At 48.2% G+C, this 17,470-nt stretch overlaps 1 protein-coding gene across 1 annotated transcript in view; it reads right to left on the bottom strand.

Moving 5' to 3' along the window:
* LOC138293901 (coiled-coil domain-containing protein 159-like) overlaps positions 1-17,470 on the bottom strand; it is a 236,959-nt gene that overhangs the window by 134,447 nt on the left and 85,042 nt on the right. Inside the window, exon 2 of the mRNA XM_069233189.1 lies at positions 4,004-4,093. Coding sequence (XP_069089290.1) covers positions 4,004-4,072 — 69 coding nt within the window. The 5' untranslated portion in view covers positions 4,073-4,093. The remainder of the gene's footprint in view (positions 1-4,003; positions 4,094-17,470) is intronic.

The raw sequence follows: 17,470 nt of genomic DNA, 5'->3' as shown, positions 1-17,470 counted from the left end.
CCAGTCCATACAGTCCCGGGAACGATGTAGGGGGACCAAAAGGGACTTATTGGGGTTTAGAATCAGACCCGAGGCCTCTGCGAAGAGGCTCAGAATTTGTAGGACGCGGGGACCGCTCTTAGCAGGGTTGGAAATGTACAGTAGGACGTCGTCTGCGTATAGCGCTATTCGGTCCTCTGGGCAGGCGGGCCAGGGCCAGCCCTCGATCAAAGGGTCTTCCCGTAGCAATATCGCCAGGGGCTCTATTGTTAGTGCGAAGAGCAGTGGGGATAGCGGGCATCCTTGTCGGGTGCCACGACCAATGGGAAACGGGTCGGAGACCACTCCATTCACTTGTACCCGGGCCGTCGGTTTAGAATAGAGGAGCCTCACCAGGCCTCGGAATTTAGGCCCGAGCCCATTTCCTTGCAGCACTTGATCTAGGAAGGACCAATCCACTGTGTCAAAGGCTTTTTCAAAGTCGAGCAGGAGAAGCGCCAGGGGGGTGTGTGACAGGGTCTTGCGATGTGCTAATGCCAGATGTAATCGTCTAATGCAATGTCGGGTACTACGGGTAGGCATAAAGCCGCATTGGTCAGGGTGAACCAGGGTGGGCATCACCTCCCTCAGTCTGGATGCAAGGATCGTGGACAGCACTTTGATCTCTGTATTCAGAAGTGAAATGGGCTGGTATGCCGAGCAGTGTCGCGACGGGGGTTGGGTCTTGGGGATCACTACAATTGTGGCTTGGTCGATCTCATTGGGGAAGCAACCCTGCCTTTCGGCTTCTTCGTACATATTGAGCAAGTGGGGACCCAGAATGTCGCTGCATCTGTTGTATAGCTCTGCAGGGAATCCATCCGGTCCCGGGGTCCTGCCCGGCGTCAGGCTGGCGATCGCGTTTGTGACCTCCGCGAGGCCGATAGATTCATCTAGTCTATTCCTTATCGCAAGGGGAATTCTTGGGAGAGTTATGTCATTTAGGAGGGGGGACTCTCTCTCGGCAATGGGTCGAGGGTGTTCTGCGTATAGGCGCGAGTAGTAGGAAGCGAACCTTTGCGCGATTTCAATGGGTGTTTTGGAAAGGGAACCTGATTCCTCCGCAATTTCAGGTATGACCCTGTTGGCTAGAGGGCGGGTGGCCAGCCAGTGTAGGATTTTCTCGTTTTTGTCCCCCCAGCCATATATTCGTGCTGCCGAGGCCCTCCAGATATGTTTTGCTGATTCTAGTGCTATGTGTTTAATTTCTTCTCTAACCATAGTGAGCTGTCTTAGAATAGAGGCCGACGCTAAGGTCGCTTGTTGGCGTTCCAGGGTTAGCGCCTTGGCCTCCAACTCAACCAGTTGTGAATCTCTGGCACGCTCGCGTGAACGCAGGAGATATTTGGCTTGTCCTCTGAGAGTAGCCTTGTAGGCTACCCATATTGTACCTGGAGATCGGACCGATCCCATGTTCAGCTCGAAATATTGGGTAAGGTGGTTCCTGATTTCCTGGGTATAGTCGTTATCCTGTAGGAACCATGCGTTCAGGCGCCACATCGGGCGTCTAGTGGGGTCCGTACCGCCCAGTCGGACGCGCACTGGTGCATGATCTGAGACCCCGCGGGGCAGCAACTCCGCACCCGTAACGCTGGTGATGTCTAGGGCGGGCATAAATACGAGGTCAATTCTGGACTGTGTCGAGTGGGCAGCCGAGGTATGTGTATAGCTGCGTTCCCTAGGATGCCAGATTCTCCATACCTCGCACAGGCCGAGGCTCTCAGCCCAGCTGTTAAGACTCGAGGCCCGGGTGGATCTACTAGCAGTAATTTCGCCGGATACGTCCAAACTAGGGTTGAGGACGGCGTTGAAGTCCCCTCCCAACAGGGTGATACCCTGGGGGAGACCCGCTGCCACATGGCGGAGCGAAAGTAGGAATGCGTCAAGTCCTGCCGGAGGCCCGTACGCACATACAAGGTTTATCGGTGACCCGTGAAGAATCCCCTTAACTACTACAAATCTGCCCTGGGGGTCGGATTGTGTGGCTGTAACCACCATGGGTAGCGAGCGGTGGAGCAGAATGGCCACCCCCCTGGATCCTCTAGAGAAGCCCGCATGAAACACCCTGTCGTACCCTCCTCGTGCAAGCATGGGACACTTGGTCCCAAGGAGGTGGGTTTCCTGTAGAAAACCCCATTTCTAACAGCCATGGTCATCCGCCACTTCTCCACTCCGACCGCCAGACCATCACCAGACCGCAGGCGGTATCAGGACCCTGCATACCGCCATGGATTTCGGATGGTTTGGAACCGCCACAAAATCCATGGCTGTAGGCACTATCAGTGCCAGGGAATTCCTTCCTTGGCACTGATAGGGGTCTCCCCCACCCCCCTCCCCCACCCGAGTCCTCCCCCCACACCCACACCCCCCTGCCACCCCCCAAAGGTGGCAGGACCCCCCTCCCCACCCCCACCCCCAACATTAACTTACACACACCCCCTCCCCACCCCCAACCTTAACTTACACACACCCCTACATGCACACATACAAACAGACATGCAAACAGACCGACCCGCACACATTTTCAAAACACACAACACCCCCCGCATGCATACACGCACTCTGACACCCCCTCTACATACTCACACGCACACCCCCATTCACGCACACAACACCCCCACACCCTCCTCCCCTAACGGACGATCACCTTACCTTGTCAGGTGATCCTCTGCGAGGGGGTGCGGGATCCATGGGGGCTGCTCCGCCGCCAGCTCCCTCTCATCAGTACACCGCCACACCGAATCCTGGGTTGGGATTCGGTGGGCGGTGTTCTGATGACGGGGTGGTGGAGGTGGAGCAGCCTCCACTTCCCCGCCGACCGCCAGTATGGCTGCTGGCGGCTCTCCGTCCGAAAAAGGACAGAGGGCTGCCAGCAGTCATGATTCGCTTCGCGGAAAACCACCTGCATTGGCGGTCTTCAGCACAGTGGTACCTCGGCCGTTTTGGAAAAAGACCGCCGAGGTTGAAATGAGGCCCTAGGTCTCTTATAGTAGACTTGGAGCTTTCATGCCCAAAACTTAACTTATGACAGAGGAGACTCCTCTTTTATAAGGAACCGTTTTTACACCCATAGTGGGCAATCATGTCTAAGTTTAGTGAAATCTACTACTCTTCTATGTCAAGACCCACAAACCAAACTCAAAGAAAAAAAATCAAATACTCCAGCAAGGAAAATGATTTGAGTGCCCAATGAGAAATGCAACAGAAAACGCACAACACCTGACCGAATCTGCCAATATCTCCACCATCTACTTTGGAGCTTTCTCGGGCGGATGCATTTATTAATGGCCCCTGCAATAGCAGTTTCTATTTCTCTTTTTTAAAGGGGTGCAACTTGAAAATTATTCCTTCCTATTTTTATTTCATGCACTGCTTCGATTTTAAGCTTTGCTTTGAGTGTTACAAAGACCTCCTGATATAATATTTTCTGGCAGGTGGAATGTTTTGTTGATGGTTAAAACCCTTGTTTGTGCTGAAGCAGGTCGTGCATATGACACAGACCAGCATGGTAAGCCTGAGAAGCTCCCTAAAGGAGAAATTATTTGGTTACATTTCCTGAGCTCTATGAAGAAGTGATCTGTGGTGTGAAGGACATTATTCAACTGAGCCAGAGTTGAGTGGGTAATTTTCATGAGTAGGGGTTTGCCACAGACTAGGGGTGAGAGGACTAAGACATGAATTGTGCTACTGGGAACTGTTTCAAATAGGAAGGGTTGTATGTTTTGTATGTGTGATCAGTATATTAGGTTCTGCTCATATCAATTTATTGATAACATCTAGACTGCGCTGTCGTCAACACTGTAGAGCTATTATTTCCTGAATTGAGTTAAAATAATATGGAAATTGTTTCTTTTTGCAAACAAATCTATAAATATTTTGAATGTGCAAAGCCTTGCTGAGGTAGGGTGTGCAAGATCATTTTTGTATTTTCGCTTCACACACTCCACTTTCTTTATGAAGTTAAAATTCATATGAAGTCCTTTACCCGAGGATTGCAATATTTGGTAGATGTGCAGTGGCGTGGAGCACCATCACATGACTGGTCGTCATCCATTGTCCAAGGTGAGTATCTGTTCTGTGAATAGGAATGAAAAGAAAATAAGTTAAAGCTGTCTAGAAGAGACAGTAGGATATTTGGAGAGAACTTCTTATTTGTTTCCATCATTCTTTACCACAGACTGCTAAGCATGCTCTTCCCTCATCCTAACCCGGTCTCTTCAGTCAACTCCCTGCTTGATAACATCTGCCGCACCATTTCTCCATTAGTCAACTCACCGCAAGGTGCTCATAGCAGACTTGGTCTATAGCACTATGGGGGTCATTCTGACCCCGCCGGTCTAAGACCGCCGGGGCCAGGGCCGGCGGGAGCACCGCCGACAGGCCGGCGGTGCCCCGCAGGGCATTCTGACCACGGCGCTTCGGCCGCGGTCAGAAGAGGCAAACCGGCGGTCTCCCGCCGGTTTACCGCTGCCCTTTGAATCCCCCATGGCGGCGCAGCTTGCTGCGCCGCCATGGGGGATTCTGACACCCCCTACCGCCATCCTGTTCCTGGCGGTTCGCCCGCCAGGAACAGGATGGCGGTAAGGGGTGCCGCGGGGCCCCTGGGGGCCCCTGCCGTGCCCATGCCAATTGCATGGGCACGGCAGGGGCCCCCGTAAGAGGGCCCCGCAAAGTTTTTCAGTGTCTGCTAAGCAGACACTGAAATACGCGACGGGTGCAAACTGCACCCGTCGCACCCCTGCAACTCCGCCGGCTCAATTCTGAGCCGGCGTCCTCGTTGCAGGGGCATTTCCTCTGGGCCGGCGGGCGCTCTTTTGGAGAGCGCCCGCCGGCGCGGTGCGGTCATTCAGCGGCGGTAGCTTGGCGGGCGGCTCCCGCCGCCCGCCAACATTAGAATCAGGACCTATATGTCCACCATAACTTCCTCACCTTCACAATTACAGTCCTTAACCACCCTTCTTTCCAACTACCACAAAACCAAGGAACCCCATAACCACCCCACTCTCACTACTTAGCCCAGCACCCAGCAGCCTACCTGTTGACTTCACCCTATTCCCACTCCCTCTGCCTCAGACTGCACACTGCCTCTTAAAAGGATGTTACCAAACCTCAGTCTGTATTCTCTGTGTGGTGATCTGTGCACCATAACTTGGCGAGCAGTAGGCATATTGCAATAGATACATTTCAGCCAGGATTCAGTTGTGGAGACAGATGTGCAGCAAAATGATTAGGTTGGACTGCTCATAACCATCTTGTCCTGGTGTCTGTTCTGTTGATTTTGTCAGGCACTACTGCCACATTTGATACCACAGACAACAAAGTGCAGATGGACTGACTGCTGAACGTGGCATTATTTTAAAGTCTTGCCACCATAAGAGAGGGTGCTGGTAAAGCTTAAGCCCAAAAAACAGAAACCACAGCAGGGACTCTGTCCAACTGTCCTGTTTTTCAGGTGGCTGCATTGTGAACTGTTAAACAATCATGGCACCCATTTCCATCTTCCCCAGGCCTCACCACATAGTGATCAGGACATACTCAGCATCTGTCTAACTGCGACCAGAGTCACTTATCCAGGGAGGATATTAGGGCCTCTACAGCCCCTGTAGGGGAGGAAACCCCTACCCTAGAAGCCTAAGTTTAGAAAATAGACTTTGTGTATATTAGGGAGGGAGGTGGCCAGAGGGCTCATTCTTGGCAGCTGAGAAATTATATTGTGGGTGGCGGAAATGCTCCTCTGCTGTTCAGCACCTTTTCCATGAGAGGATCATTTTCAACTAAGCTACATGGATTATTCTCCATGTTTTCCAGGTAGAGTGTGGCAGGTACCAGTCTCCATAAGTATTTTGGTTGTCATGTGTGTGTGTGTATATATATATATATATATATATATATATATATATATATATATATATATATATATATATACACATATACACATACATACATATATATATGTATATATATATATATATGACTATATATGTATATATATATATATAGTCATATATATACATATTTATGTGTATGTATATATATATATATATATATATATATATATATATATATATATATATATATATATGTGTGTGTGTGTATATATATATATATATATATATATATATATATATATATATATATATATATATATATATATGGAGTGTCACTTCATTGAGTGTGTTCACTTAGGGCCAGGGTACAGAGCACGGCCTTAACATTTAAGAGGTTTTCTTCATTCATGCAAACCAAGAAGAATAGTGTTTTACTTTATGTGTGCAGATGGCCACCTGCCTTCTGTTCTCTGCTGCTTGGTCTGAAAGTACATTTTCCATTTTCTTCATTGTTTAGTATTTACAGTGCCTGAAGTTAAAAGTTAAAACAATTTCTTCTTTTACAATGACTTTGCTAATGCTTTGATTTCTACACTTACAAGACTCAGAGACTAGCATACAAACATTTCTGAATTCTTTGCATGAAAGCAACGTGTTCAACTAGATGTTGCATCATGGGGTTCTGAGTGTGAAAGCCACCCCCCATCCCCATATAAATACAATGGAAGGAAAGGAATATACACTCTCTGTAAGAAAGTGACGAAGGATGTGAATTCTTCCCAAGTAATCAATCTACAATTGTCTTTTTACTGGCAACCAAGTACCCATTGTAGCACCTCTCTCAGGGTACGAAGCAGAGCAACCCAAGGGAGGCAGCATGGACTAACAATCCCATTTCTCTGGCACACAACAATACTCAAATGAATGTCCAATTATGGCTTTTTCTTTTGAAAAGTAAAGGTACATTTATTAAAGATACACTGTTGGGATGGAAAAGTCCCCTTTGTGGTAATGGCCGTGCAACCCTGGCCTCAGTGGGCAACTGCACTGATGTCTGGATCCCTATGCTGATTTTTGTTGTCAAAGGCAAGCACGGATCATGTGTGTGTGTGTGCCATGACATAGGCCTGTGTCACAGACTGAAGTCTTGTTTGACCATGAGGGGCATCAAAAGCGCTACAATCATGGTGGTGAAAGGTTACTACCTTCACCAGGAGTTAAGAAGTGATTAGTAGGACTGAACAAGTCATTTTTAACCTGTGTCACTGGAGTGAGGCCAATATGCATACCCGCTTTTTAATGGTTCTACTGCTATGTACTTACCTCAATCTTGGCCTACATCAGGTTGGTCTGAAGTGGTGTACCTGCGCTGGGTGTATGTGTGCCTGGGTAGAATGCAATACAGGGATAATGCAGTACTGAGTAGTGCGTGCATGGTGTATTCATGTGCTGGAGGTGCATGTGCCTATGAGTGTTACAGTACTTGTAGGATGTAGTGCTTCAATGTGCATTCAGGATAAGTGCATGTGCTGGCTATGTGTGCACCTGTGAGCGTACAATACATGAAGGATACAGCGTGTGCATGTTAGCTGCATATGCTGCATGTATGTGTACCTGTGAGTGATATAATACATTAAGGGTGCATTGTGTTCATGTTAGATGCACATGCTGGATGTATGTATGCCTGCGAGTGTTATAGTACATATAAAATCAGTGCTGGACATAGCGAGGATGCATGTACTGGGTGTATGTGTGCCTGAGAGTGGTAAAGTAGTTAAAGGATATGGTGCTGGACGGAGAATGTATGCTGTAAGCATGTACTGAGTGTATGTATGTCTGTGGATGGTACAATACATGAAGGAACCTGGGTTACATTTTGTGAGACCAAGGTCTGTATGGTAAAACATGGAGTGGTGATAAAGAGATCCCCCCAGATAGATGTGTGGTTTGCTGCATTCCTTTAAGCTGGGTGGGACACACACTGGGGAGTGGAGGACCAGGCCTCTCAGGTACACTGGAAAAGGTGCTCTTTGATTCAGTGAGGGGTCACAAGGAAGGGGCTGGGGGCTCTGGGTTGAAATTTTGAGATGCATATCACTGTAGCTGATATCCAAGTGTGAACGCTAGTCACTCCCTTTGCCTGTGTTGTGAGACTATCAGCTTCGGAGACACTCTTGCTGTGACAGACTGCTTTTCAAGAGAAAGAGAGAACAGATAAGTAGATTCTTCAAAAGAAGCAGACCCCCAAAATAAAATTTCAAAGGCTCAGAATCTACATCACATTTGGGGTCTGAAAATAAACTATATGAAGGGGAAATGTTTTTATCTGCCAAGCAGGCAGAAGGGCTGTTTGAGGCGGGGAAGCTCGGCAGGACTTCTGCCTGTGACTACTTCTGCCTGTGACCAGGTCTGAGAGTCTTCCTGGTGGGTGAGATGACATCACCCAGGGAATCCAAGGCCACCTGCCCTAAAACCTGGAGCACCAGCACCTGCCTGCTTGCAAGACCAGTGTACCCTGTGAAGAAGAGAAGAGTGTTGGAGGGAGCAAGGTCCAGTGGGAAGCTCTTGAGTGGACTTCCTGTGTGAGATGTGAGGAAACAGCTGCTGCACCAATTGGTTTGCTGCCCATGTGCACGAATGAGTCGGAGTTCCCTGTATGCCAGGAGAGGGCCATTATGAAGCTAGCCATGGAAAAGACTGCAATGCGGTGAGGGCTGAAGCCTTGCTCTGTAACAATGTGGCAACCGCCATGGTAAAGACTGCTTTGTGGTAAGTGACTAAGCCTACGCTGTAATGTTGCAGTGACCCCCTACGCCTGAGGGTTCGCCGTAGCTAAGACTGCCATGGAGTAAGGTCCGATTCATTGTGCGGCAGCTGTTCAGGCAACCCTATATGTCAGGAGGGGCTGCCGGGAATACTGCTATTTTGATCGGGCCAGAGCCTGTAGACTGCAAGCAGCTGTGGCCCGTAGGTCACCAGATGCAACAAGAATTACGACTGGTCCAATCCAATTGAGCAAGTGAGGACACAGTGAGAGTATCATCACCCAAGCGTGGAGACACTTACCCTGCAGGAGGAGAGCAGGAACCCTCTGATTACTGCTGGAAAGCAATCACGAGGGAGAGAGAGCCTACACCTGCCAAGTGCAGCCACTATGTTCGCCTGCACCTGACTCACCTGATCGGGACCTGAGGTGCTGAGAGCGCCTGTGGATGGGGAGCATTCCAGGATCCTGCACACTTGACTCCTACCGAAGCGGGTAAGACTTGTTTCAGGTCTATGTATCCCCAGGGAACTCACTGCTAAGGGCTCTGAGGCACTAGGACACTTTTGACTTGAATACAGGAATCAGAGTACGCTCTGGAGACACAAGCTCCTACTCTACTAGGGCATTCCCCAGATGCTGGCAAAAGTGAATGAGGAATAATCACTATTGCTAACGTGAGAAGGGAGTGGGGTAGGGAATTGCCATTGAAACACTAGAACCCTGACCTCAAGGGGAATTGTGTTATTGTTTGTGAATGTCGTATTTTTCCTTTGTGTGTTTAGCGGAAGAAATAAACTACTTCTTTTTTTTTGTTTTATAAATGTGAGCAAGTGGATGGACTTTGATTTATTGCTGCTGCTGTGCACATTTTGAGTTGTGAGTCTGTGTTCACTAATCTGTATCCCCCCACACCAAGGGAGCCTTGGACTGCTCAACTACATTTATCACTGAGAGACAAGTGCAAAAGGGGTATTGTATTGTATTGTAATAGTATTTATATAGCGCTATGGCTCAGTTGCTCAGAATCTATAGTAGACCAGACTAAGGGACTTCAGGAGTAAAAGGACTCAACCCCAACGGTTGGGCCCAATATCCCCTGTGTGCCCAGTGGCCCTCTGACACACACACACACACACACACACTACTAAATACAATACATTAAGTTACAAATATATTCATCACGTTGATGGGGAATACCTTTGGGAACACTCTCATATCGCATTACCATAGTCATAATACCCTCCACCTAGACCAGATGCAACATCACAATGTAAGGGAGTGTCAATTTAAATAATGCAGACCTACTGGCTTTGTCACGGTGTCACCACATAAGCAAAATCAGTGAAAAGTCATGTTTCAACCTTATAACATACTTACTTCAGTGAACACAGTAATGATAATCAAAAGCAATCATTATTATGGTAAACATCCAATGTTCAATATCACTATTGTCATTAAAACATTTTAAATTCAATAATATATGTGCAAGGTTTTACTTTTACAATCTACAAGCCACAAAATGCAGTCATAGAACCAACCACAAGAGTCCAAACACTCCTGAGCCTTCTGTTCACATGAGTAGGCTGCAAGAGTACTTAAAACAAAAGGTAAACCTCTCCTGGAGACATAGGGCCTGATTTAGAGTTTAACAGCGGCGGTTACTCTATTACAAATGTGATGGATATATTACAGTTCTACTATAGCCTATGTAACCCCTTCGCCAACTACTATAGCCTATGTAACTCCTCCGCCAAACTCTAAATCAGGCCCTTAGTGTTAATGTTCTCAATAACATTGTAGGGGGAGTGCTGTTCTTCTGCAGTCCCCCACACACTACTCGGTAAACATTGGTGGTGCCCCTGCTATTGTGGGGTCATCACAAGCAAAATAACTTATGCAAATTAGCTAGCCTGGGGCTGGGGTACACCATGCCGAAGGTTTTGCATGTTTAATGAGCAGGAAACCACTCTTACTTTGAGGTCTAACTCTACAGCATTCTTGTTTTCTTATCATTCTTTTGTTGGTTGGTGCCCACTGGCTGGAAGGCTCGTTGGGGGCTGTGGGATGCACCCCAAGCTCCCCGTGACCCTCAATGGTCCCCGACACAGCATCCGCACCCACGCAGGAGCCACCAACAGTTCTTTGTGCTCCTGCTGGGCTGGAGCATCCTTTTCCCTCAGGTCCTGCCAGTGGAGGGAGCTGTGCAAACTTTCCCTGCCCACTCCACTAAGGTCTGGTGTGACTCCCGCAGACACGAGTATGTGGAGCGTGCCTTGTCTGGGGTCAGTCAGTTACCAACACATAGGTCCCGGGGGAGAAGAGGGACCCCAGGGGCAGTAATGCTTTTGGAGAGGTGCCCCATGCACGCCTCCTCCCTCAAGGAAAAACACATAACGATGCGCTGACAGCCGGGACCTTAGCCCAACCTCGAGTGGGGGAGAGGGAGGGCATTCGAACAGACACCGGGTGGAGCGCCACAGTTTGGTCACTCATTGTTTCCTTTTAAAAGGCAGATCTTTAGCAGGCATATTTCTGGCCCCATACGGCTGATTTTAGCAGGCTTGGTCACATTGTGCTAAAGGTAGTCAGCCCTAGCCAGCATTTTTTACAGGCCTCATGGCCTGTAAAAGCGTTTTTTTATTGAAAGCTGGGTTTATGAGAGCTCCCTGCGCCAGACCTATGCTCTGCTTGGCTCTGGGTGCTTAGCGTCTGCCAACTCTGACATCTTGTGCAGCTCCCAGCCACCAGCCACAAAACACCCCTCCTGCCCCAGTCATCAGGCCACAGAACCTCCTGGCTCCTTCAGGAGCACCAGGGTGGCAGTGGAGCTGAAGGCCAGTTCATAGAATTTTCCAAGGGAGCCATCCAGGTTCCCCCAGCAGGTCCTTTCACCGAACTGGTCCTCAGGGACCTGGGGTGCAGCAGGAGTCAAAGTCCTTAGTTCATCCTTGCAGGGCATCAGGTGTCTTCTCCTTACTGCTGGGCAACTTTTTGCAATAATCGCTCCCAGATTCAGGGTCGTCTCAAATGTCTCTCCATTATGCCTGGGGTTTTTAAGTAGGGGTGGAAAGTTTTAAGGGCCAGGCAAACTGCCCAACCCTAGAATGCCACACCATACCTCCCTCCCGTCCCAACACTTCTGCACAGCATTCTGAGACACTGACAACTTCAAGTTGTTTCTGGTAAGAGCTCCTCTGAGAGCCTCAGCTTCGTCCATAGTTGACACAAAAAGTCCCACCAAAACTTCACAGGTGAGACCCTCTAATTTGGCTCCAGAGGTCTAGGGTCTGTCCTTAAATCCAGAGGGCCTCAGCTGTCCCAGCGCAGGTGCAGTGTGAGCTAATTAACACATTCAGATTTCCTCTCTACCCCTTTCCTTAACAAGGAACTGGGGTAAACACTGGTAATTGCCCTTTTGTGTGGGGAGGCCTGTGAGTAATTAACTTGCCGCACCCAGGGAGCAGAGGGCATACAGAGGTCTGGAATCTGATTAGGAGCTAAGCCAGAGAAATATGCAAATCCTAAAGCCCTGTAAAATGTGTATGTGGAATATTGGGGACTGGAACTTCATATTTGGGGGGCATGTTTTAACCCAGCGGCTACCTCATTGGACTTTGTAGTAATACAGTGAAACTACCATAGACCTTCAGTAAGCACTACAGACCTGCACTATGAATGGCCACTTATATAATAAGGCCTACCCCATGTCATTTAAATTCCTAAAGAGTCCTTCTGCGTCAGGCTACCAGGGTGTAAATTTGGTGTTACGGAGATGGTAGCCTCACTCTTGCAGCTAGCACACACAAAGCATTCACATGTTCTTGTGTAACCAACCCAGTAACTCTCACCTTATTTTATCTTCAAAGGCGGACACTGCTGGTTAGCACACTCAGTCCAAATACTATTGTGAGTGAGACTCAGTTAGTGAGACTTGCTCACAGTGAAAGTCCAAAAACAAGGTAGTCAACTGTGAAAATTCTGGTGGACTAAATGGATAGATCCCATTTGCTACACTCTCCCTAAACAGAAAAGGGTAAAGTGAGAAATCAGGGACTTGGAGTACCTCCTTGCTAGGACATTTAACTGATGATCATCTGGTTCACAGGAAGTATGCAGTGGATAATATAGGAAAACAGAATAATAAGATGCTGCTAGGCATATATGGAGTTTTAGACTAATTCGAGATAAGTGATGATCAATGTTTGGAGGTTTATATTTTCTTCACTTTGAAAACATTCATAATCACTGAGTTATCTAACATTATCGTGATAATCTTCATTCGCCAATTTTTTATTCGATCAGCGCCTAATAAACATCCATTATCACAAAATGCAAAGGTTTATGTATGTTGATTCTGAGGGTGTGCGGGCCAAGAGGTCCAGGGCATGGTCCCTTATCAGTACACTAAAGAACATGAGTTTTTCTAGCATGTCTGTCTGATTAACCAGCCTGTATGATGTCGGTAAGCGTACACCAGAGAAAAGTGTGCAAAATACCTGTCCATTTTCTTTACTCCATGGTGGCAAGAAGCACTTTTAGGTGTTAAGAAAATCCACTAGAATGTGCCCTCCCAAAAACAGGTGGTTTCACAAAAAGAGGTTATTAAACTCCTGGGTGCCTTAAAGGTGCTGGACACATCCCTTGCACTGCTTCTCACGTGCTGGGGATGTGTCCAGCATGTACTAGCACTAGAGGCTAGACATCCCTCTGTTGTGGGCACAAGAGGGATTTCCTTTTTAGATTGAGCGTAAGCATTTGACCTGGTGTATACTTAGGTATACTTATACTGTGAGTTAAAGCAATTTCATTTGTTGGTTGCAGTGTCCTTTAAAAAATCTTGCACACTAGTGGTCAGTTCTGCCTTTTTATCCCTCCTTTTTCTGTTTCAGAGCAGTGGGCAGCTACTGTGTTGTTCCACTTTGGTTTCTTTACCCGTTGCTGTGAGGGACTATGTTTGTAGAATTTCTTTGGTGGTCCCCTTTCACTGTGAGTGTGCATGTGTGTTTTAGGCTGGTAGCTGGTTGCATTTTATTGCAGCATTCCGTTCCTCCCACCTCCTCCCATGTCGCTGACATTTGTTTTGGCTTTATTCCAGTGCTGTCCTAGTACCCAGCTCCTAAATTAAGCCTATTTTACTAAACAAACGGCTCCTAAAATAAGCTTATTTTACTAAACAAATGGCTCCTAAAATAAGCTTATTTTACTAAACAAACACCATATGTCCTCGCATCGCAGAGAGTCTCTCTCTCTCCAGGGCCCCTCCCTGCCAGCACTCATGACATCGCACACAGGGCATTGCTTATCTCCTTTATTGAGGCCATAAATCTTCTCAGACTGCTCTGCTAACTTCATTGCAGCTTTGTTGAAATGCAAGGCAAAAATGCTTGTTGTAAACTTGTCTCTCAAAAGTGACACCAGCGAGCAGCCAAGGCTGGAGGTGGCAAAAGGATCAGAGCTCAAAAACCATATGAATAGCAATCCCCCTCAATTCCGATCAAGTTATTATCATAGTATGGGATTATGGAATGAAACTGCAAAACTGTGCCCGGCGACTCCTGGTTCACTTGCTCTCCAGTAAGCATGTTTTGAGGCCTCCTGGGCACAGTGTTCTGCAGAGTGAAAGTGGAAAGTTGGTGGCCTTAGTTCTGTGACAGGCATGAGCACAATTCTAACACTTGTAATTTTGATATTCCTTATTGTAAATGCAGGTCTGCAAGCCACAGAATTCACGGAATAAATTAAGACTGGTTGAGACACTCCAATGGTGCAAAGTGATGTCTATGGGCAACACTGTGCACTCCGAATGACCCGAACGAAGACAAGCAGAACCGTTTAAAAATAGTGGTGCATAGCACTGGGTTGGCACTTGATTTGTAGTTCTGTCACTTACAAAGGGGGGTAAAGTGCAGAAACATTCTCTGAGATTGGTTTACCTGATCACATGGGTGCTTGGGCAATTCTCTTTACGCTGAACTCGGGAGGACACTGTGAGCGCACAAACCCAGACTGGACATGAGTTTCTTCATACCTGTGACCGTAAAACCGAACACAGGCCCTGCATCCCATCTTACAATCTCCTCTGAGTCCACAGCAGTGATGGCGCAGAGCACTTTTTCCTCCTTGCCCCCATACATGCCAACATTTTAGGAGAGGAAAGTGAGAGATTTTGAAAACACTTATCGGGAGACTGTATTTCACACATTGAATTCTATTGGAGCTGGAGGCAATTTCAAGCGGGAGACAGCCAAAATGTATTAATTTTTGCTCCAACAATCAGGAGTCTTCAGCCTGAGTCAGGTCTATTGGCATGTGTGCCGGCCCTATAAAACCCAGTAGCACAGAGACAGAGGTCACACTTGCACAAATAAACATGCTGGAAAAAAGCAAGAGGTTTCCCTCTGCAAGGACTTCACACAGCGGTAGTGGCCTCATCCCGGGGCTGTTTGTCCCCTCCTGATGCAGCAAGAGGTAGAAGGGTGTCTTTCGCTTTTGCACCGTCTACCACGCGTGTGTGCTGCCTCCCATCACACTCTTGCACTGCCTCCCATCAGACCTTGGCACTGCCTCCCATCACACTCTGGCGCTGCCTCCCACCACATTTTGGTGCTGCTCCGATCACACTCTAGCACCTACACTGGCGCTGCCTCCATCACAGACTGACACTGGTACCCCATACTGGTACGCTGGCGCTGGTACCCACACTGGCGCGGCCACCCATCATACACTGGTGCTGCCTCCCATCACACGCTGGCGCTGGAACCCATGCAGGCACTGCCGCCCATCACATGCTGGCACTGGTACTCACACAGGTGCTACCTCCCATCACATGCTGGCGCTGGTACCCACCCTGGCGCTGCCTCCCATCACACCCTGGCACTGGAACCCACACTGGTGCTGCCTCCTATCACACCCTCGCACTGGTACCCGCAGTTGCGCTGCCTCCCTTCACACACTGGCGCTGGTACCCACAGAGGCACTGCCACTGGTACCCACACAGGCACCTCCTCCCACCACACGCTGGCGCTGGTACCCACACTGGAGCTGCCTCCCATCACACCCTGGTCTCCAGCCTGGGGCTGCCTACCATCACACCTTGGTGCTGGTACCCACACTGGCACTGCTTCCCATCACACACTGGTGCTGCCTCCCATCACATCCTGGTGGTGCCTCCCACCACACACTGGCGCTGCTACTAACACAGACGCTGTCGCCCATCACACATTGGCGCTGGTACCCACACAGACGCTGCCTCCCATCACATGCTGGCACTGATACCCATACTGGCGATGCCTCCCATCACACGCTGGCGCTGCCATCCACACTGGCGCAGTGGTGCTGCCTCCCATACTGGCGCAGTGGTGCTGCCTCCCACACAAGGGGCGTACCTTGGTCAGTGAGATTGCGGGGTAGGGGTGCAAGGTTCAGATTTTCAACAATCAGACTGGCATTTATTGATAAATACATCATACAATAAGTAGGGTGCACAAAAGGGACTTAAGGTGCAGTGGAAAGGGAAAGGAATGCAGACTGGCAGGGTTACTAAATTAGAGAAAACAGAAGATTTTGTTAAAAAAAAAATATATATTTTTGAAGACTTTCTAACAGACTGTCAGACAGTGTGTAAGTAAAAATCTCTGGTGAAATCCAAAGGACACCTCACCATACCCGACTGAAAGCACCTGTACCCAACTATTTATCAGAAAATATAGTTACTAGAGGGGTGTGTGACACTCCAAACAACCCCCCCAGCTACATCCTTGTTCCTCACGCACTGGCGATGCTATCTCCCACCATATGCAGCTGTAAAAAAAGTGCATATCAAATGCATACAACAGACTTGTAGTAATCAGCAGCGAAGGGGTCAAAAGAGGGCAAGTTACTGCACACCAGCTGGTGTATATAACTCACACATGCTAATCACCACTGACTGATTCTGCACAAAGTGTAAGGTGACCAGGCAGTCCAGATTTGCCCAGACAGTCCCGGTTTTTCACCAGCTGTTCCGGCAGATTTCTGGAAATTTAGCTTGTATCCAGTTCTTAGAGAGGGGCGCCTGAAAACTGGAGGTAATTTTTTTGTTTTCCAAACAAGAGATAGTTAGCAGGTGTTATCAGAAATAAATTTAATTAAAAGGCATTATATTGGCTTTAAAAATGGCATTTTATTTATGTTCTTAGTGCCTCTTCTGTAATTCTGTGCTGATGAGCAATGTCATTCTATGCGCTTGGTTGAAACAGTCCTTCTTGTATTTTTTTGTGAAATGTCCCGGTTTTTGCCTTAAAATTCTGGCCACCATAACAAAGTGTTAACCGATTTTTTTGTTTTGTCTGCTTCATCACCAGCATCGATGGTACCGGTGTGATTGACCTCAGATGGATCAAACAGAGAGCTTGCTCTGCCCTGCCAGGATTTGAACTTGTGGCAGATCTTCGCAGCATGTACGCAGCCCATTCAGTTATCTTTCTGGGTTTATTGTCAGTGTGACTGGTGGGATCCTCCTTGTACCTCATAACACCTCTAGGTGCACAACTGAGGACGTTTCCCAGGTAGGTCAGCAGCACTGGTGCCCAGCCTCATCCGGTCTGGGGCCGAATTACCAGCACCTCCGAGAGTTGGGTGACCAGGAGTCCCGGATTTGCCAGGACACTCCAGTTTTTAGGCCGACATGTTGGTATCTATGTGGGCTTTTAAACACGCTGTAAGGAAATGCCTCCTTGGCATGGTTACCCCCTGACTTTTTGCCTTTGCTGATGCCAAGTTATGATTTGAAAGTGTGCTGGGGCCCTGCTAACCAGGCCCCAGCACCAGTGTTCTTTCCCTAAACTGTACCTTTGTCTCCACAATTGGCACAACCCTG

This window comes from Pleurodeles waltl, chromosome 4_2 (genome assembly GCF_031143425.1).
Source record: "Pleurodeles waltl isolate 20211129_DDA chromosome 4_2, aPleWal1.hap1.20221129, whole genome shotgun sequence".
Classification (NCBI taxonomy): domain Eukaryota; kingdom Metazoa; phylum Chordata; class Amphibia; order Caudata; family Salamandridae; genus Pleurodeles; species Pleurodeles waltl.
This window is presented reverse-complemented; position numbering and strand designations above follow the sequence as displayed.